Source organism: Vulpes vulpes, chromosome 11, assembly GCF_048418805.1.
Source record: "Vulpes vulpes isolate BD-2025 chromosome 11, VulVul3, whole genome shotgun sequence".
In the NCBI taxonomy this organism is placed as follows: Eukaryota; Metazoa; Chordata; class Mammalia; order Carnivora; family Canidae; genus Vulpes; species Vulpes vulpes.
Window position 1 is genome coordinate 17,594,239 of NC_132790.1, and position 21,549 is coordinate 17,615,787.

The window sequence follows — 21,549 nt, forward strand, 5'->3', positions numbered from 1 at the left end:
CTCCAGTGTCTCAACAGACGGGCACAGTGGCTTTCTTTTCAATGGAAGATGCAGAAGCAGACTGTAACTGTGGGTCGCAGCCAGGACTGCTCCCTAGGTCCTGAAGCAGTGAATAATTGTCAGGTGGTAACATGAGTTAGGTGAAAAAGAGATCACTCTACCCTTGCAGGATAACGATACATAAATGTGAGTGCGAGGGTGAAAGCAGTTCTTTCAGATGCTGTCTACTGAAGGTGTGGGCTAGATTTGGCCTTTGGGGGATAGTCGGGCTGTGTCTTGAGCCCTGTTGGAATTTCCTTCGTCCCTGTGGGAGGGAGGGGTTGGGCCACCTTCCTTTTAGATAAAAGGACTACTAGTAGGATCTTAGCCTCATGACCACCTGAAATGCCAGCATTAGAAACTTATTTCTTTGAGGGAAGCACCATCCGAATACTGCATGTTGTCATTAACATGGTAGATTGATATATTTAAGGTGATTTTCTCTTTCCTGAGGGCTTCCTGGCATTTAGGGACCCTGGCCCTAGAGGGAGAGGGGATCCTTGGATCCTGAAAGGGGAGACTGGTGGAAAAAGGAGTCAAAGAACATTCTACTGGTTTCTTGCTCATGTCTGAGATGACTTGTCCTGACACTCTCATTGGCTTCCTGGTCAGTCTCAGCACTCCTGACCCTGGACTACCACAATTATAGCTGCTGGAGTTGGGAAAAGTTGACAGGTGTCTTTTTCTCTGAATTGAGGTAGGCTGGGGGCCTGCCTCCTTGGGAGAACCTATCCCCTTCTCCCTCACTGCCTTTCTCTTCTAAACCAAAGTCAGATGGCATTTGGGTTTATTTCACTTCTTGGGATTCTTCCATTGGACCCCAATTTCAGGCTGCATCCAGCATAACCCTTCTCATATAGATAACTGGAATGAGAAAAAGTTCAGCCATGAGAAGAAAACATCAGAAAGTTTCAGATCCATGGGCCAGAAGAGCCCTTGGCTAAGGGTAATCCGATGTTTTGGTTCACCCCAGTGTGCTCACTGGCTTTTAAGTCTTTAACAACCTGCCAAGAGTGTTTGCTTTGTTCTTATTTATCCATTTTTATAAACACCCATAGAAAGCCTGCCATGCACCAAACCTTGTACTGGTTAAGGGGACACAGGGTCAAATAAGATATGGTTTTTCCATTCTTCCATTCTTGATGTGGTACAGGAGATAGATACACAAATAAATCCTAGATGCTGCTCTGTGTGATGTGAATCCCTGTCAGCGTAGGGTGCTAAAGAGACCCAAAGGAAGAGGCAGCTAAATTAGGCTGGGGAGTGATGGAAGCCTCCGTATAGAGGGGGTTGCTGAGCTAAATTTAGAAAAGCAAAAAATTTGCACTTAGCTAGATGGAAAAAGGGAGTGCAGGAGAGTACATCAGCCTGAAGGTTTTATACATACTCCCCCACACATTACATTTATACATAACATACACACACACACACACACACACACACACACACCCCATATATGGTAGGGTCACTTCACATAAGAATTAACTTCGCAAATTGAAACATCTGTGCTCTTGGGGTGGGGGGAAGACCATTCAAAAAGTGCAGGGTATTTTATTTGCCTGTTCAAACAGTGGACATATTCCCTTGAGCATGAGATGGTGAGTTTGTTTCTATTGTGTAAGGTATGAATCTTATATTTAACATACCTTATTTTTAAAAATGCATGCCAAATGTTTCTTCAGGTATTCAACAGAAGGGAAAGAAATCTGTTAAAAAGTCCGGAGAAACTGACTGTATTAGTCTTAATCAAAGACACCGTGTTGGTCTTCAATGTGGTGCCTACCTAAGGGATTTTCAAGGGTAATTTGGCTGAACATGATTTGTATCTCATTTACTGACTCAAGAACTGTATGTATATCCATGAGAGCTTCATCTCAGACCAATAGTTTCTGTGGGCCCACATTCAGGAACCACTGCACTCAACCATTGGATATTTAACTCAGTGAGAAGTCTGGGTCAGAGACAGATTTGTGACCCATCATGGTAAGAATGGTAGATTCAGCGATGGCCATCAGTATTTGGCCCCCAAAAGTACATAGTGAGAAAGAGAATCCTGAAGACAGGACTCTGAGAGACCCTGGCATTTAAAAGACAAGTAGAAAAGGTGAATCTCTCTCAAGATCCTAAAAAGTAATTGCCAAAGAGGCTATTGACTATGTCATAGAGGCGAAGGAAGGAGAGTGCCAATATAGAGTGTTCAGCTGTGTCCAGTGCTCCAGAGTAGCCAGGCAAGCTGAGAACAGAATGTGGTTTTAGGACACCATTCGTCCTTGACTTGTACCCTAAGACTCTCGTGAAGTTTTCATTAAACAAGAGAGAAAGGCTGAAATGTCTAATGGTACCCAGAAGAGGAGGGAGGTGTTAGTGGGTGGGAGGAGGTCTTTAGTCCGTGCCTCTCCTTCCCCCCCCCCCTCCCCAGGAGCCTGCTGGCAGCTGCCTTGGAGAGAGAGAGAGGATGCAGCAGGGGTCAAGTCTTAAATAATGGAGGGGAGGAGTAGAGAGTACAGGGGGCTCAAGCTGTCTGAGGTGCTAACAAGCTGTGGTTTGGAAATTTCTGCAGTAGAGGGGATGGCCATTTGCAGTATGGAAAGGAGCAGGTGACTAGCTGAAGGGAAGCTGGGTCTTGGAAGTAGCTTGACTAAAAACAGTCCTCCTAGTTCCACCTCAGAAGCACTGTGATTTCTTTGGAGGTCTCAGCCTTTTTTTTGTCCAACAACCCATCTACCACTAGCTGCTTCCCGAACCCCAAACAGCCGTAGGCATCACCCGGCCACTGTTGAGCCCTTACCCCCTGTTTAGATCAAGAGCCCTTGCCAGGATGCAGGCATGATGGGGGAGTCCAGAGGCAGAATGGGTACTCCATTCTTGTGGTACTGGCAGGTGCTTCTCAAGGATGATATGCTCCAAGCCTTGGAGGCCCAGGTCAAAAGCTGACACCCTGGAGCCAGACAGCCTGGGTGAATCCTGCCTCTTATCACTTCATCTCCCTGAGCCTCCGTCTCCTCATTCATAAAATGGCACAAGAGCTCGTAGGAATATTGTGAAGATTAATGAGGTACATGTGTGTTTGCTACAGCATCTGACACATAACACCCTTCTTAGCTGTGGGAGTTGTTACTGGCATTATTTGCAGGCACCCAGTCTGGGGCTTCTCAGACCATTTTCTCCTCATTTGAATGGTAAGTTTTGGTCTGTCTTGATGCATTGCTTGGTATCTGGTTGATGAGGAGGACCTCTGGTCTTTGCTGTTGCCCACTCCCCCAACAAGGGAGTGGAATCTAGTTTTGATGGAATGACTCCTGCTCTTGTTATCCACAGAAAATCCTTTGAGTTTGAGGATGCATCCAGTCTCCAGTCCCTGTACCCCTCTTCTCCCACTGAGAATGGTACTGAGAGCCAACCCAAGTTTGGATCCAAAAGCACTTTAGAAGAGAATGCCTATGAAGATATTGTGGGTAAGCTGTGGCTGAGGTGGTGGGGTGGCTCATCTCTGGAGGCTGCAGGACAGGAACAGGAGGGACACTCCCAGCTTCCGCTTTATTCACCATAGGCAGATTTGGCCCAGCTTCTGGAACTTCTCGAGAAAATGGGCACCAGAGGAAGCAGCTTAGCAAAGACTGAGCAGCTAAGAAATTAAAACCTGACCTTGAATGAACTGAAACCCACAGGGCTTCTGGGACCACAAGAAAAGGGAAAAACCACACCATCCTTTTTTATTTTATTTTTTTTAATTTTTAGAAGGCTTCCTTAGTTGTGTGTCCTTCCTTAGCTGTGTGTCCTTAAGCAAATCACTTTTCTGAGGCCTTTGTCTTCTCTTACGAAGTGATGATGATGATGTTAGAGTGTTGGCGATAATGGTGATAATAGTAATAATACTTCAAAGGATTATTCTTAGGACTCAATGAAATAAAATGTTTATCCACATACCTAGCACAATGCCAGGTCCTTGGTATCTCTCTCTCCTACTTTCTCTTAAAGCAAGTGGTGTCGAGAAAGCATCTGCTTGCAAACAAGCTTAGACCTCCTCAGTTTCACAGATGCTGACAGAAGACACAAGACTCTTGGATTGGAGACAAAGGACTTTATTACTCACGACACAGCAGGCAGCATGAGCTCTGTGTTCACGTGGGTTCATGCCAGGTCACATGAGCACTGTGGAGGAGGTCCAGGTAGAGGCTGTACATGCATTGGGTCTGTGTCCAGCTGAGGAGCTCCAAGCTTAAGGAACCCAGTCTTTTCAGGGAGTGGCCAGCAAATGTGCCCAACCTTTGCCCCACAAAGAGACATTATCTTTGTCCTGGTCAGAAAACAGATCTGCCTCTACCCTGGAGAGAGACACTCTCTATGTCTTCTGAGGTCATTTGTTATACGTCTGTGAAATAGTATTGCAGATAGTTCATTCTTCTTACTCACAAGTCAGAAATGTAAGGTGCTGTGGAGGATTGTCCTTCAACAACTGGGAGGACTCAGTATTGGCAAACTTGTGTTCCAGAGTCCACGAAAAACCAACAGACTGGGGTGGGGTGCATTTATTTGGGGCTTTTATTTTAACCCTGGCCTCATTCTCTTCATGGGGTACTTCAGTTTTGTTCAAGTAATGTGTGTGTGTGAGTCGGTCACTGGAGAAGAGAAGCGATGTATTTGTGCACTTGACCCCTCCTTTCTCATCTCTGTGTTAGGCCTTGAGGCTGGAGATGGTAGTCTTAATGAACACATTAGAGAGAGAAATGGCCCTGTGGAGAACCTTTCAGATTTTCCTAAGACTGGGGAATCTTTGGAAGGAGAGATCATCTATTCCCTCATTTGCTCTGAGACACCAGTTTCATCATTTTCTCTTTATGACTTGCTGGGCCAGCATTTCTGGGGAAATAGCACTGCTTTCCCCAGGAACAGAGTGTAGGATATAGCCATCCAAAATGAGGTCATAACAGGAAGACTGTGGGAGTGGGATCCCTAGAATAGAAAAAGTGTTTAGGGAGGGAGGCATTTTCCCTTAACACTGGGAAAAAGCTTTGTACACATGGTCTCCAGAGTTGAGGTCAAGAGCCCTGGGGATGGATCCGAGGCACATCCTCATCTTCCTCCCCACTCTCGTTGCAGGGTACATTCCTGTTTCCTCTAGTTGAGAAGAAATTGGAATGTATTCTTGCTGCCCGGGGCCCTTGGGAGAACCTGGTGCAGCTGCTGCAGTGGACAGAGGAGGCTCTAGTTCTGAGCTCCTGCCCCCTCCCCGCAAGACAAGCTCTGCCCACGCTGTGAGCCTCTTCTCTGAGAAGGCTCTGCAGCCTGTCTGGGCTGTCCAGGGATTTCAGGTGGGGAGATGAATGTTTTTATATCAGCTGAACTTAAATAAGAGAAAGAGATGCTTCAGACATTATAGAAATGTTTCTCCCTGTCCAGAGTTCTGTGATCCCAGGCTCTGTTTGGGCTTGTTTGGGGACCATGTCTGGTGGGGTGGAGGGAGATGAGAATTGGGGAGGGCTCTGTCCTGGGCAACAGAGTTGTTCTCTGGGCCTTCTTTGGTCAAGTTAGAAGAAGAGGAGGGAGGCAAGGATATCTGGGTCTCATCCTCCAGACTCAGGAGAGGGGTCTTTCTACCATGTTGGGATGCTGCACGAGGAGGGAAGGAAATACCAGAGCAGCGTAGATGCTTCCTGAACGGATGAGCTAGAGCTAGGGGTAAGGGCTGGGATGGGATGAGGCTGCAGTGGGGGCGTGTTCCTTAGCTGCTCACCCAGCTTCTGGATCTTTGGACCATTGTGCAGAGAGTAGGGGAGGAGTACTCAGGAGGATGTTGGAAGGAGAGCAGAGGAGTGACCCAGGCATCTGGGTTTGCTTCAGCTTTGTGGGGTAGGGGTCTGGGGGTGTTCAGCATTTGTAGCTAGTTCAGTGCCTGGATACGGCTTCCTTCTTCATATCCCCCACAACAGTGCTGACTGAATTTCTAGACCAGGGATGCTAGAGGTAAATATAAGAGAGAATATCTCTTCCTCTTAGATTCCAGTTGATCTATCCCTTTCTCCTTCCCTGGAGATAGGCCCAAGAATTTGGACACCCCCACCCCCACCCCCAGAGGCTTCACAGGGCCCTTGTTGCTGAACTGTGAATGTCAGTTTCACTTTTGTCTGGGATTGACCAGTACCTCGGACTTCCCAGGAGCCTTCTTTTCTTTTCTTGGCTTAGCCTGTGCACTGTGAGGTTAAGGTTGCTTCTGGTTCTGTTTGGATTAACCAACTCTTATGCTGCCTTGCTTGCACAGGACAGACAAAGCTTTGTTTTGGGTGTGTGATAATAGGGCTGTGGGGGGCAGGGAGCACCCGGGTTAAATCTCCACCTTGGGGACCAGCTGATTGGATTGGAGTTTCTGGTCTCTTAGAGGCTGAGGATCATTTGGCCCAGAAACTAACATGTCTTCTCTGTGAGCAATGGACTTGAACGAGGGGCCCTGGGGAATTTGTTGGCTTCCTGCCTACACCAGGCATGACGCCTGGGGACCTGGGGTGGGATATTCCGAGACAGGCTGAGGTTTATCCTGCTAATTTGCAATAGAGGGGTTCAAATATAAAGTTACTGCTTTGCCACTTCCTGGGGGCTGTTAATTCTCGCCTGTCCAATTTGACATCTGCCCCTGGAAGATGCTGCTATCCTACAAAGCCTTATAATCATTTGCATTTTGAGCCTGACACTTAAAAATGCACCCGAGGAAGCAGCTTGTTAGGGAGTTATGTGGAGTGGCCTCGGCGCCTGACCAGGGAGCCTGGACTGCATTCCTGCAGAGATTCCCACTCCCATCAGCTAGTTGGGGCTGAGGGAGAGTTTCCAGGAACTTGAGCTGGATGGGAGCTGGGGACAGGGTCAGTCAGCCTGACTGCAAAGCTTTTTGAGCAGCTTGCTCTCTCTGGCTTCTCTCATTTGTCCCCAGGCCGGAAAGTAGTAAGGAACAGAGGGTACCTAACAACACTGAGGCTGCAGCCCAGAGGTGCAGCCCAGGGGACGGTGCCTGGGCAGTTGGAGAAAGGTGTTTAGGCTTGGAGGGTGGGGAATAGTTGACCCCTAAGAGCTCCCTATGTGATGTGCTGTGTGTCATGGAGGTTGGTGGGGGGGGTGGGAGTTGGGCCTTTATCCTGGCCCTCTCTCCAATGCTTGAAGGAGGGGAAGAGGCTGAGCACCGGCAGAAACAGCTGGATGGAACTGGGAGAAGTTTTGACAAGGAAGCTACAGACCGGGGTGGGGGTGGGGGGCTACCAGGGTGTGGCCAGGGAGCTTAGGATTCTGGTAAGAGAAGTTCTCAGAAAAACACCCAGTGCTCATGCCGTTTTCTGTATGTTGGTAAATTGAACACCAATAAAAATTAATTAAAAAAAAAAAAAGAAAGAAAAGAAACAAAACCCAAATAAAAAAAATAAAAAAAAAGAGAAGTTCTCAGTGTCTGTGCACACACACACCTTTCCTCCTAACTGGTTCTTCCAGTTGTGTGTGTGGTTAATGACCAAAAGAGCTGTGGGGAGGAGTGGAGGCAGGGCTGGTTTCTTCCTTCAAGAGGATCAGTGTGATAAGTTTGGGCTCTGACAAGCCCCTTTAAAAGAGTGCAAAGCAGAAATTCTTGGCGATGCCCTTGTTCCATATCTCATCAGCGAAGCTGGGAAGGGTTGAGACCTCTGGCTTCCCCAGCTGGGCTTGATGAGATGGGGCTGCTCAGGGTCAGGCTGCTGGAGAAGAGGGCCTACCTCTTCTCCCTCTCCTCAGGCAGCCAGTGTGGATCGCCCTCAAGGTATCTGTGCATGCGGGAATGCAGGTGACAGTCTGGTGGCCTGCCAGGCTTCTTGTCTCCCTCTCTGCCCCTGCTAAATCTTCACCATGTCTCTCCACTCACCTGTAGCTTCGCCAGCCTTGCTGTAGTCCTGCTTCCCCCCACCAAGCCCGATTCCCCAGCCCTCCTCCTCTCTTGACTCTGAGCCATTGCTTTGGGATTAATTTTCTCTTAGCAGGTTCAGGTGTGGTTCTCCTCAGGGCCCGCTTGGCCTCTGCCTATTATTCCCATCCCTTGGGCATCCTTATTTCCTGGAAGGATGACTGGGAGTATGTCCACGAGACAGCTCCAAAACGGTGGCCAAGAACAGGAGAGTAGCAGGTGAACTAGGGCTGTGAGGGCCTGGCTAAGGCTGCGGAGACAGGACTTGGGCTGGGGCCAGCAGTCATTTCCTGGAGCAGTGATGAGTGGCCTGGTTCTATCAGAGAAGATTTTAAACATTGCTGAAAAAGAAAGAGGCTGGTGTTGAGGCTGAGAAGCAGGGGAAACAGGCTTTTGAGGCTTTCCTGAATTTCATTGCCAGAGGCAATATAAGAGTTGAGATCCTGGTGTTCCCAACTGTTCTCTTTCAGGTTGTCATTGATGTGCCTCAGTGTTGCATATTTGTTACTTCCTGGGCCTCAGTCTCCTGCATCTGTTTCTTGGAGCTTTGGACTTTGTATCAGTGTTCAAAGGTCTGATTCTTGGGAAAGAAAGAAGGAAGAGAGAAGGTAGGAGGGAGAGAAAGGAAGGAAGGAAGAATGGAGGAAAGAGAGTTTGCCTTGGGAGTCATGTCACGGCACTCAGAATCTGTTAAGAAGTTTAGAAACATCTATCTAAAGCAGTGATTCTGAACAGGGCAGGGGGTAATTTCATCCATCCACCCATTTGTATTTCCTTCCTTCCTTCCTTCCTTCCTTCCTTCCTTCCTTCCCTCCCGCCCTCCCTCCCTCATTCCCCCCCCCCCCAACTCCATCTATGTATGCATTTATCCATCTGCTCAAGGGACATTTGACAGTGTCTGGAGACATTTTTGGTTATTACAACTGAGGGGATGCTACTATCATCTAGTAGATTGAGGCCAGGATTGCTGCTAAGTATCCTTGGAATGCACAGAAGAGCCCACCACAAGGAGAATCATCCCAACCCCAAATGTCAGTACTTTGGAGAAACTCTGATCTAAAGGAGTTGAGACAAGGTCATCCTGTTGGTTCAGGAATGATGATAAGGACTCTGGCTGGTCATCCAGCCCAAGGAAGTTTGGATTTGATGAGCTTGGAATAAATGTTCTTTCTGCCTTTCTCTGAACAATGATGCTCTAGTCCTATTTTCCAGGATCAGGAATATTGTGTCCTGGCACTCCTGATCCTCCCACCTCATCAGTACAGGTTCTATATTGGAGAGGGACCAAGAAGTACTGAGTCTATCCTGTATCGTCCCTAAGTACCCAGAGTGGGGTAGGCTGGCTGCCAGTTTTGTTGCTTGGCTTCTTGAGGCAGGGTTGCTAGGCCGGCTCTGCTTAGTCAGGACTCTGGAATGGAGACCAGTCATCTTTATAGCATGACTGTGTTACAGGAAAACGTCTGCTCAGTTGCTGGGGACTCTGCTCAGTGCTCGGAATCACTTCATCTAGTCCTAGTTCCAAATCCTATCTTGACCCATTCTTGACTCAGACCTTCAAGAGATTTATGTTGCTCCTCTGGCAGCCCGATGAGCTGTGACAGAAATTGTCCTTCACACCTTCTCCTTCCTCCTACCTCTGTGAATTTATTTCCTAAATTCAGTGTTTCTTTCCATGGTAGTAATGAGTAGATACTCCCAGTTTAGAGGGGAATCTTGACTCTGGAAATTGAGAATTCTGTAAGCATACAGGGGTTTGTTTTTCTCCTGTGTCCCATCCTAGGAAAGCCTACACTCCCAGTGGCCTTATTTCTAGTCCTGTAGCTCTTTCTTCTGCTTGTTCCCTGAGAACTAGTATCGGGATTCCTCTGGGGTACAAGGCACATCTAGGCGTCTGTAGGGCTCAGCAGCTACCAGGCTCCATCCTGCTGCTGAACGGAGAGAAGAGGAGTGAGCCCTGTTCTCTTTATGTATGCTGCCCCCGAGCAGAGGGTAGCATACATGTTGGCCACTGGTGCCTAGGTCCCACGTCCCAGACAGAGACATTGATTTGCAGGGAGGATATGGAAAGACAAGGGAAAGGGGAGCAGAGAGCTGTATTCACTCACAGTGCCCACAGATCTGCTGCAGGATTGAGCCAGGACTGCCTGGCACCTGGTGTTCCTGGTGTGTAGGGAAGTCCAGGTATGTGTTGCAGGGAAAGGGGCAGACAGGTACGGCTGTCTGGGAAGGAGTGGGAAGGAGTCTGATGGGAAGGAGTCGCTTTGACGAGCGGGGACCATGCCTTTGACTTCCTGAGGTTGGCTGGTAGTGCCCATCTAGTGTCTCCTGCCAGGCATTTTAGGAATCAGTCCCGAGAAGCAAAAACTCCCCTCCTCCCCTCTTTGGCCCTGATGGCTATCAGTCCTGTCACACAGCCCCCATGTCACAGCAGGAGGTCTAAGTCCAAAAGGGGAGCAAAGACTGGTCTCTTCTTGCAGAAGAGACCAGTGGTGGAGGAAACAGAGTGACACCTGGAGGAAACAGAGTGACACCGTAGTGAGAGTGGTTCATGGAGCAGATCATGACTGAGCTGTCACTGCTCCACTGACCCCTGGTCTGCTGTGGGGTTACCCGTGTGCCAGATAGCAGACCTGCCCTGAAAGAATGGGTGCACAGTACAGTAAGGGAGAGGGAGGCCCGGGAGTGCTCTTTGTAGTTGGTTAGTGTCCATCCATGCCCATCCCCCAGCGTGGGTCCTCAGGGAGCATCAGTAGCAGGACAGTGTGTGACCTCTGGAAGCCTTTCCTACCTTGTGCTGTATATCTCTGGGGTTTTCACAGCAGGAGGACTGGAGCCAAGGAATGAAGCCTGGTGCTGGCTTTGTCCCCTGGCTGGGCACAGGCAGGGGTAGCTGAGCCCGTCTTGTGCAATCTCTGAATTTATAAAGCAGAGGCCAGACGAGGCTGAACTGAACAAGGGGCGGGGGGTTTGCTTCTGGACTTGGAGCCGGGATCTGTTTGTAGCCTCCCCGCTGCAGACGGGCAGCTGTATGACTCACGGCCTGAAGGGCCAGGCAGAAGGCATTCTCTCTGGTTCACAGGAATTCTGCTTGTTTATTTGTGAGTGCGTGTATTTCCTCCTTCCCTTCTCTCAGTCTCTAACGTCGCCCCTTCTGCAGGAGATCTGCCCAAGGAGAATCCATATGAGGATGTGGACTTAAAGAGCCGAAGAGCAGGACGAAAATCACAGCAATTGTCCGAAAACTCCTTGGACTCTTTGCACAGGATGTGGGGTCCTCAGGACAGGAAGTACAACAACCCACCCACTCAGGTAATGGCAGCCCCGACGTGGGCCAGTGCGAGGGCCGCAGTGGAGGCCTGTCCTACTGGGGCTCTGGTCCGCTCCCACTCCCACTCCTTCCCTCACTAGTGCTTGGCAAAGGAGGTGACCTCAGGAAAGAGCTCTGCAGGCAGGGACTTCTCCCATGTTGAAATCCTTGTGGGCAAGCAAGATGTGCTCCTGGAGCACCCCGCCCCTGTTCTTCCCTTTACTACTCGAGCTCTACGCTGCAACACTGAGGCATGAGCCCTGGCTGCCTCCTGTCTTATCATTGCTCCTGCTCCCCTTCTGTGGGCATCAGGAAGATGGGGCCCTGCTCCGAGTCTTGGTATTCCTCAGCTCTGGCCCCACTTGGGGGCCAGGCCTAGGCCCAAGAACCAGATTTGGAGAGCTAGACAGGTGTCCACCAGACCTGGAGCCACTTGTATTGGAGGAAATAAGACTGAATCTTCAAGGAATGGACTGATAGAAAGAGTCCAAGGAGACCATTAGACTTCAGCTCATTCCAGCCTTGTCCAGGCTGGACAGGAGGCAGGAGAATGGAGGCGCTCTCTCCGACCTGCCCAGGCAACTCCACTTCTCTTTGCAAATGGGACCTGGACATTTTCTAACATTGGCTGGAGAATATAGAAATGATCTGGCTTTGGAATGATGTAACATTTTTATTTTTATAAGAGATTCACCTTTCTCATGCGCTATATTCAAACAGGCTTCTGCTGAATTTGTGTGGCCAGCGTCATTGGGAAGTGGGAAGAGGACTCTGGGGGACAGGAGGAAGGAGGGCTGGCCGAAGAGCGATGAGGGACGATGCCAGATGCAGACAGTGGGTGGGAGGTGGGCTGAGTTGGCAGGGGTGCTTCCTTTCTAGCAGGGAGCAGGATCTGTGGAGAGTAAGGTGCCTGTGCAGAAGGGTGCTGGTGCAGACCCAGGGAGCAGGTCAGGGCTAGGAAGGGGCAGCAGTGGCGAAGCAGCCACCTGGCTGAGAGGCCCGCCTTGCTGGGCTTTGGGAGTGAGAACCCAAAACCCTTATGTTCTGCCTGGAAGAGGTGAGCAGGGCCAGGCTGCCATGTGGTTATAGCCCCTGCCAAAGAAGTCTTTTAGGACTGGATTGGGGGCCAGGCTGAATAAGGAGTGAAGGCTAAGCCTAGTCTCAAAACTCAGGAAGAGCCCCCAGAATTCCCTCTTGTCCTTCTCTTTCCACTCAGATGAGAGCCCAGTTTTCTTAGCCTCTGTTTTCTGTTTTCTGGCAGAGGTGGTTCAGCTTCCTTTGTGGAAGCACGTATCTCATCTAGCCCTGACCTGCTGATTAGCAGTTGAGGTCTTAGGAGAGGAAACACAGGCAGAGGGAAATTCCAGGGTGGGATTCGGGGGAGCCAACGATGCCAGCCAAGGCATCTGTGCTGAAGCCCTCTCCCACATTTTCTCCCCCATGCCAGCTCTCTCTGAAGCCCAGCAGCCAGTCCTTGCGCAGTGGGAACTGGTCAGAGAGGAAGAGCCACAGACTGCCGCGATTACCCAAGAGGCACAGCCATGACGACATGCTGCTGCTGGCTCAGCTGAGCCTGCCGTCTTCACCCTCCAGCCTCAACGAGGACAGCCTTAGCACCACCAGCGAGTTGCTGTCCAGCCGCAGGGCCCGGCGCATTCCTAAGGTAGCCTCCCTGGAGGGGCCGCCCTGGGGCTGGCTGGGCAGGTGGGTGGGCAGGTGGGCAACTCCCTCTGGTCCGTCCTTCCCTCATCTGGGGCTGCTTCCTCAGTTCTCCTTGAATGAGTTTTGGATCCCTGCACTGGCCTTTCTTTTTCATCTGGTTAAGTCCCTGTCTTATTAGCAAAGATGGATTAAGTTATTCGTGGTTGCACAGATGTTAGGGAAAGGACAGGCTAGCCTCTCCCCCCAGGGAGCACTCCATGCCATTGAGCTACCAGAAACCAATCCATCAGGAGACTCCCCATTAGTGAGTGCGAGGTGTACGTGTGCAGGTCTCTCTGTGCCTACACAAATACTTCCAGGCTTTGAAGGACCTAGGACTCCAATTTGGGTCTTCCTTTCTCTGACTTTCAGAATTGAGTTTTCAGCAATGATTTGCACACACAGGCAGTCAGACCCAAATCCCCAGCCCAAAGTGGCAGGATTTAGCCAAATGGTATTTTTAGCCTACAAACAATGCTTGGGTATATTGGGAATTTAGCTCCTTCCTGTCGTGGCCCCGGGTTATAGCCTAGAGGGAAAGGCTCCAATCCTTGTTCCTGTTATTACGTCTGAGGAGCTCTTTGTCTCTGTTGGTTCAGTGACTCTGGGGACTCAGAAGCTCCCATCCTGTGTAGTTTGATCACAGTTCCTTCCTCTGGGGAGCTAAGTTTAACATCCTTGTTTTGGGGCAGGAGACCACTTAGGGGTGAGGGAGATAGCCACCAGCCAGTCTGTACTCTGGGGCAGTGCAGCATGGAGACTAGTACTGGGCCCAGTGTGTGTGTGGAGGACAGTTCTGCTTGCACCTTGAGGGAATGAATGGACTACTAATCAGCCTTCTTAGAAGTAGGGGCAGCTGGTGTTAGGGTTGCCTCACCCTTCCTGCTTTTCTCACCCAGCTTGTCCAAAGAATTAACTCCATCTACAATGCCAAGAGGGGAAAGAAGAGGTTAAAAAAGCTGTCTATGTCCAGCATTGAGACAGCATCACTAAGAGGTAGGCCTTGATGTCTGACCTGGTTCAGGTGTCTGGGGCCCTTGGGCAGTAGGAATGGGGAGAGGCACAGACTAGCCTCAGTTTACCCTTCTGTGGGCCAATCATAGGATCCTCCTGCCTTCTAGGAGAGGAGAGTCCTCTCAAGAAGTGGCACATGGAAGGGGAGGGCCAAAGAGGGAAGGGAGCCTGAGCTGTGAGGCCCTGATTAAGGAGGTGGGTGTGGGAATCTGCTTCTGGCAAAAGGAAAGGCCAGACTTACTGAGCACTGTGGTCTGTTTCCCATTTCAAATCTTGGCATCCTAGAGGCAGGCCCTATGATCCAGGCCTGTAGGCCTCACTGCTGGCTCAGCCTCCTGCTCCGGCCTTTAGCAGCTTCCCCCAGATCAGAAGTGGATGGATAGGGGTTTGTATAGTAATTAGCGCCTATGGTTTGAGCTCAGAGGGACCTTGGGCCCATGGGGGCCCAGAAGAGTTATGATCCATCCCTGGTGAGGAGACCTGGGAGGGGGGCACAAGAAATGTTGGGTGTGGGGCAGTGGCTCAGCAAGCATGCACTCCTGCTGTTACTTTTCCAGATGAGAATAGTGAGAGCGAGAGCGACTCTGACGACAGGTTCAAAGGTGAGGCGTGGCTCCCCAAGAGCACGGAACCCCTTCCCGGCCCTGGCTGTGGAGTTACCCCCTTCCTCTGCACATATAGTTCCAGTGTCCCCCATTGGCCTGCTCTGGAGAGGCAACAGGCAGGCGGGATAGCAGGCGATAGAGCAAGGAGCTGTAGGGGAATCCCCTCCTACTACATGCAGGGCAGCCTTGTGCAGGTTGGACTCACATGTCCCCCCCTCATTTGGACTTCCCCAAGGTGTTGTCCATGAGAATTGGGGGTTAGACTTGCCTGGTAAATGCTGCGAATCTGACAGGCCAGAGGTGGGTTTAGAAGATCACAAGTACCTCTTCTGGTTGTGAGAAATGTGCCACAGTCTGAGGAAACTGGTCCTCTGGAGGCCCTGAGGCCACTTACCCCCCATATCTCTAGAAAGGAGGACTGACCCCCTCCCTGAAAAGGTTTTGGGAACTTCCCATTCCAGCAGCCTTGGATAAATCTGTTGCTTCTCTACTGGGAAACCTACAGACTTTCCTGGATGGTTAACGTATGTGGGAGCTGGCTCCCTCCTTCCTTCTTCCACCAGTCCCCCAGGCAAGTGGGCAAATGGCCTTTGGGCCTGGGACAGGGACAATGAATCCAAGTCCAGGGATTCTGAGAGAGGCCCAGGATAAAGCCTTTGTGGAGGTTCTTATCTTCTCCTCCTGTTGGTACTACACAGGGGTAGGTGGGTGCCAGGCATCCATGTCTGGGTTTACCTGGCTTAGACAGTCCTGTCAGCCCCAGCCCAGCCTCCAGAAGCTCCTAGAAGGCCCAGTGCAGTAGCTTCCTGTGGCAGGGTAGAGCCTTCTCACAGGTGTAGACACCTTGCTCTTGCCACGTCAACCCCCAACCCAGCTGGGACCGGGCTTCAGCACTCAGAGGTGGTCCACAGTGGCAGAGCCTGAGACTGGGTGGAGGGAGGCTAATCTGGGGTCCGTGCAGATTCAGCCTGCCTGTCCCCTGACCTATGACCTGCCCCCAGCCCACACGCAGCGCCTGGTCCACATCCAGTCGATGTTGAAGCGTGCACCCAGCTATCGGACCCTGGAGCTGGAACTGCTCGAGTGGCAGGAGCGAGAGCTTTTTGAATACTTTGTGGTGGTGTCCCTCAAGAAGAAGCCATCTCGAAACACCTACCTCCCTGAAGTCTCCTACCAGTTTCCCAAGGTGAGGCCATCTTTCCCCATCCCACCCCTCCTCTGGCACATTCTGTCTGCCTGGCCCATTTGTGGAGCAAGAGAGATCCTTTACCTGCCACAGCCACTCACCTAGCTGTGGCAGCCTTGAGCTTGATGCCTGCTGGTTAGCAGGGAAGAAAGGGTTGGCTTCAGGGGCATGGGTTTGGGCCAGGGCTTATTCACAGAACGCCTCCCAGTAGGCTTAGAATAAAACCCAAATTGTTTATAAGGATGGCAATGGGCCTGCAGGAGGGCCCCCAGGTACTTCTACTTTTTTTTTTTCTCTTTTTTTAACAACTTTTTTTTGAGACCTGAGTCATATACTTTATAATTCAGCTATTTAAAGCGTACAATTCAATGACTTTAGTATATTCAGAGTTGTACAATCAATGTTAGAATGTTTTTAAAAAGGATTTTATTGGGGATCCCTGGGTGGCTCAGTGGTTTAGCGCCGCCTTCAGCCCAGGGTGTGATCTTGGAGACCCGGGATCGAGTCCCACATCAGGCTCCCTGCATGGAGCCTGCTTCTCCCTCTGCCTGTGTCTCTGCCTCTCACTCTCTCTGTGTCTCTCATGAATAAATAAATAAAATCTTTTTTTAAAAAAGGATTTATTTTCTAGAGAGAGTGTGCATGCAAGCAAGCAAGGGGAAGAACAGAGGGGAAGCCAGAGGGAGAGGGAGAGAGAATCTGAAGCAGACTCCATACTCAGCGTGGAGTCCGACACGGGGCTCAGTCTCATGACCATGAGATCATGACCAAGAGTCAGACGCTTAACTGACTGAGCCACTGAGGTGCCCCTAGAACATTTTTATCACCCAAAAGGAAACCCTGTACCCCGTTGGCTGTCACTCCCCATCCCCCCTCCTGCCTTCCCTCTTACCGCACTTTCCCTGCCCATCACCAGCCAGCCAACCTGGCCTCCTTGCTCTCTGCCTCTGCCTGGAATGTTCTTTCTTCAGCTCTGCACATGGCTGCCAGCTCTTTTTCATTCCTCGTTCTCTGCCCAGATAGTACCTCTTCCAGGAGATCTTTCCAGATACCTAAAGTATCCCTCCCCCTGCCCAGTTCTCTGTCATAGCACCCTGTTTATTCCCTTTGTGGTACCGTTGGAGATTTTGTTGTTGATTGTCTCACTCTCCTGACCAGAATGTGCAGGGACAGGGACCTCGCCCACTTTGTTTTCCATCAGCAGCCGCAGCGCATGACACAGGGCCAGGTGCCACATAGAAAGCACTCATTTGGCACATACTCAATGAATAAATGATGACTCAGCTCACACCCAGGCCTCTCTGTAAGAATCCAGAATGCGGACAGGATTGCTGAGAAGCATGCCAGTTGGTCGGATGCCATCTAGAGCTCTCAGGGGAGGAGATGCTTCTCAGCTACCCCCTCCCACCCCCAGAATCCATGTCTTCTCTCGTCTATTTCTTCCCATATTCCTCTCCCTGCAGCTGGACCGACCCACCAAGCAGATGCGGGAGGCAGAGGAGAGGCTCAAGGCCATTCCCCAGTTTTGCTTCCCTGATGCCAAGGACTGGCTTCCTGTGTCAGAGTATAGCAGGTGAGGCCTGGCCTGGTCTGGCTGGAGGCAGGAAGAGGGCATAGCTCCTTTACTCTCACAGCGGGAGCAACTGCATGGGACACACCCCAGTCTCTGCCTCTGCTTTTACAGCAACCTAGCCCTTCACCTCCTCCCTGGGAGGGATTCCCTCTCCTCGGGTGCTGTTTCCTGGGTTCTCTGATCCTTCTCTGATGCCAGACCCCTCCCCGTTCCAGTGAGACTTTCTCTTTCATGCTGACTGGGGAAGACGGCAGCAGACGCTTTGGCTACTGCAGGCGCTTACTGGTGAGTAGGGCCACTCAGTCTTTGGGGGGCTGGGCTGCAGAGCGTGTGAGTGTGTGTATGTGTGGGCGCACCTGCACTTTAACTCTAGCTTGTGTGAGATTCTACATTCTGCTTCCTTGTATGCTCTTTGAGGCCACCCTGACACATATACACGCACACATGCACACACGCGTGCACACACACACACACACACAGTTAAGGCACTCCTGGGATGGCAGGACTTAGAGTGACCCCTCTGATCAGGCCCCAGGATCTAAGATAATCTGCAATGAGAGGAGAGAGTGGATCATCTTCTACTGGGCTGTCATATGTGTTTAACTTTCCTACACGTTTTCATCTCATTCGTTTCTCTCGGACTTCTGGGCTCTGGTTGCTGATGCTGGATTGCAGGATCATATCACCCCAGCAGTACGTGTGTGCATCAGACAGGGGTAGAGGCCAGCCTTCCTCATGCCCTAGCCAGCTATGTAAAGGGGCATCCTGTCTGTGGTCTGCTAGTGTTGGAGGCTGAGGAGGGGCTGAGCAGTACCTTTTATGGGATTCTGGAAGACAGGCCTTGAACAGAGGGGAGTGGGAGGGTTTTGAAAATCTAAGCCATGTTATATAGAGAGGAGCCCTTCCTCATCTCCCTACCACTAGTCCTGGGCAATAGATTGAGGTAAGGTAAAGAGAGAGTCCTATTGCACTCTCCCCTGGAGTTCACTTGGGATGTTGTTGGTTTGGGGTGTGAGCAGTGTTTCAGGGCTCCCATGCCTTAGTGGGACAAGGACTCACTAGATGCCAGTCTAGGGACAGATGAAGCAGATCCTAGCTAGGCAAGGGTCATAGCAGGGATCCCAAATGAAGGATTCTGGGCCATTCATTCATTCATTCATTCATTCATTCTGAAACCCATACCATACTCCTATTTAGGGTCAGGCAACATGTTAAAGGCACATAAAGAGGAGTTAGACATGAATCCAATCCAATCCTCAAGGAATTTTCGATAGTCTAGTAGAGGAGGTTGGGCTTTGGATGTAGAAGGGAAAGCAAAGGGAATAAACTATTATTTAGGACGTATTATGTTCCAGGCTGGATGCTTTTAAGTATGTCATCTTCTTTAATCCTTGTAATGGTTTATGGAGTATTACTATGTCTGTTCTTTCTATAGAGTAAGAAACTAAGACTTGGATCACACAGCCAGTGAGAGACAGAGCCAGGATTGACTCTTAAGTTCTTTAACACCAAGTCTCATGGTGTTGGATCACCCCAAAGAGTAGTCTGGAGAGGAGGAATATTTGGATATTGAATGCCCAGGGAGTAGGGCCAAGGGAACATGGAGCAGGACGGACGCCAGGTGGAGAGCCAGGCAGAGGCCAGCAGCCCCCAGGTTAACCTGGGCCCAGAGAGGAGCATTCTGAAGGCTGGCGTTGCAGGAACAGTGATGGAACAGAGCTGCTCCTTTGCAGCGGGCCTGCTGCCCCCAGGGAAGAGCATGTTTGTCCTGGCGTGCTTGGAGAGGGCCTGGGCTGGGCCCCTGCCAAGGGGGCTGGCACTAGCTCGGCATTCCTGCAGATTGGACACAATGATTCTAACCCAAATCCCACATACTTGATTTAATCACTTGGGGCTTTAGGGGAGGCGGGGGAGAGGGAAAGAGAGAGGAGTGAGTTTCAGGCCTAATATGGACAAAACAGCCTTCTCTTTAGATCTGTGACGTGTGGCCAGCAGGTTTGGAAACTGAAATAGACCCATCTGCATTTGCTTAGCAGCCTGCATGAGGGGCCAGCACCTGCTGCTCTGCTCCCTCCCTACTCGGCCTTGCCAGGCACTCAGGCATCGGAGCCAGAGGCAGCCACAGGGCCCTGCCAGCCCCTGGCTGGAGAAGTAGACTCCTGTGGACTCACCCCAACCCGCATTTGGGGGCTCCAGGCCTGGGGAGCTCTCAGTGCACATCTCCTCCAGCCACTCACCTTTTCAATGCCCCTTCTCCTCTGTTCTGCGCTCCTAGCAAACCTCTGGTCTGTGTCTTTGCCTCCTTTTATCTTCTGTCCTGTTGGCAGGCAGCAGACTCTACCTGTAAGACAGCACATCAGAGTCCAAAACAGAGTCCTAGCTCCACGACTTTTAGATGCATGCCCTTGGGCAATGTCTTAATATTTTTGTGACTCAGTTTACTCACCTGTAAAATGCAGATGATAGTGTCTGTGCCTATCTCAGGCCGTTTGCAAAGTACCAAGCCCAGGACTCAGATATGATAAATATTCAATAAATAGTAGTTTGCTGTCCCTCTCTGTGTTCATTCTGTCTTACTAGAATGGGGTGGATCGAGGAAGGGAGACAAGGGGAACCTAGAATGGGAATGTTTTATAGAATGTCCCCTGTGAGTGACAGACTCCATGGCTTGCTCCAAGGAATGTGCACAAGGCCCTCTCGTTACCATTGCATCCCCTGGATTCCCAGCTTTAGCCATGTAAATCCACAAATCACCCTATAGCTTCTGCCTCTTTTGCCAGCCTCTGTCAGCATCCTCCTGGGAGGAGCTTGGCAGGAGCCTGGCACCTCGGGCGGGAAGACCCAGCAGAGGCTGACACCTGCCCCTGAAGAGTATCAGCCTTTCCTCTGGGGGGCCTGGTTGAGTTGCGATGTAGAAGGGGCTTGGAGTTGTCCACTAGAAGATCAGTCCTTAGTCCTCAGTTCCCAAGGAAGAGGAGCCAGGTGTGGTAATCATGCATTCTCTGTATCTGTCTGTTTCTCCTCTACCTCTTCCTGACCCAGCCAAGTGGGAAAGGGCCCCGGTTGCCAGAGGTATACTGTGTCATCAGCCGCCTTGGCTGCTTCGGCTTGTTTTCCAAGGTAAGAGGGCTCTGGCTTACTTCCCTCCCCTTTTTCCCAGCTGACAGCTCCCTTAGGATTATCTGTAGCCTGCTTAGATGAGAAAACCACCTGTGCGCACAAACGAGCAAGCGGGTGTGAGAGAGAGAATGCAAGAGCAAGTACAGGGAGCTCTTGGACTCCCTCCTATTCCCAAGCCTGACTCCCCATCTGGCCAGCTGGCAACTCCCCAACTCCTGCACCAGCATGGTCCGCCAATGTCACAGTCTACTCTGGGCCATGGGCAGAGCCAGAGTCCTTGGGGACAGAGACACCAGACCCCCTTGGAGAAGCCAAGTGCCCAGGGACCCAGCTCTCAACTAATGTTTCCTTTGCCCAGCTCCTGGGTGTGAGGCAAGGACGAGTTAGAGAGCAGAGCAGTCATCGAGTGCCAAGGGAAGCAGGCAGGGTAGAATGTAAAGCTGCTGGTGGGACAGTCCTCCTGTCCCCCTTGACCCTTGTTGGTCAGAGGCTAGGCCACCCTCTTCTTTGCCCAGGAGGGTAGGGAAGGGCAGTGCCCTGACACCCTTCCTCTTTGGGCTGCTGGTGGTGGGCACAGGTCCTAGATGAGGTGGAACGCCGGCGTGGGATCTCTGCTGCCTTGGTCTATCCCTTCATGAGAAGTCTAATGGAATCGCCCTTCCCTGCCCCTGGGAAAACCATCAAAGTGAAGACCTTTCTTCCAGGTGCTGGCAATGAGGTAGGGATTTCTGCTGCCTCTTCCCTCAGACTATGGATGGGGATTGGAGGAATGCCTGCCTCGCCAAGGCTGCAGCCCCTGGGAGGGGCAGAGCACGGCCCCTTCCTTGCTCACCATGTGTGTGTAGCTAATCAGTAGGGACTGGAAAAGCGAATGATAGAACTGTAACGGGGGCCCAACTCCCTGCAGCTCCTGGGGGGCCTTCCCTGACCCGCTTGGACTTAGCTGCTTTCCACCTGCCCTCCTTCATTCATTCATCGGGTATTTCCCAACAGTACTCACAGTCAGTCAGGGATGGCACCAGACCCCTGAGCAGGCATGAAGTTGCAGTGGGCCACAGCTGTTTTGTGGAGTTCACGATCTAGTGGGAGCAA

The 21,549-nt window shown here is 51.0% G+C and overlaps 1 protein-coding gene across 5 annotated transcripts in view; it reads left to right on the plus strand.

The window, feature by feature from the left end:
- The window catches only part of DENND2B (DENN domain containing 2B), a 147,494-nt gene that overhangs the window by 113,699 nt on the left and 12,246 nt on the right, over positions 1-21,549 (plus strand). For all 5 annotated transcript variants that reach the window (XM_072725688.1, XM_072725687.1, XM_026008301.2 and 2 more), the window contains 10 exons: positions 3,358-3,494; positions 11,109-11,260; positions 12,706-12,921; positions 13,859-13,955; positions 14,531-14,575; positions 15,580-15,764; positions 17,228-17,337; positions 17,553-17,622; positions 20,380-20,457; positions 21,035-21,175. In XM_072725688.1, coding sequence (XP_072581789.1) covers positions 3,358-3,494; positions 11,109-11,260; positions 12,706-12,921; positions 13,859-13,955; positions 14,531-14,575; positions 15,580-15,764; positions 17,228-17,337; positions 17,553-17,622; positions 20,380-20,457; positions 21,035-21,175 — 1,231 coding nt within the window. The remainder of the gene's footprint in view (positions 1-3,357; positions 3,495-11,108; positions 11,261-12,705; positions 12,922-13,858; positions 13,956-14,530; positions 14,576-15,579; positions 15,765-17,227; positions 17,338-17,552; positions 17,623-20,379; positions 20,458-21,034; positions 21,176-21,549) is intronic.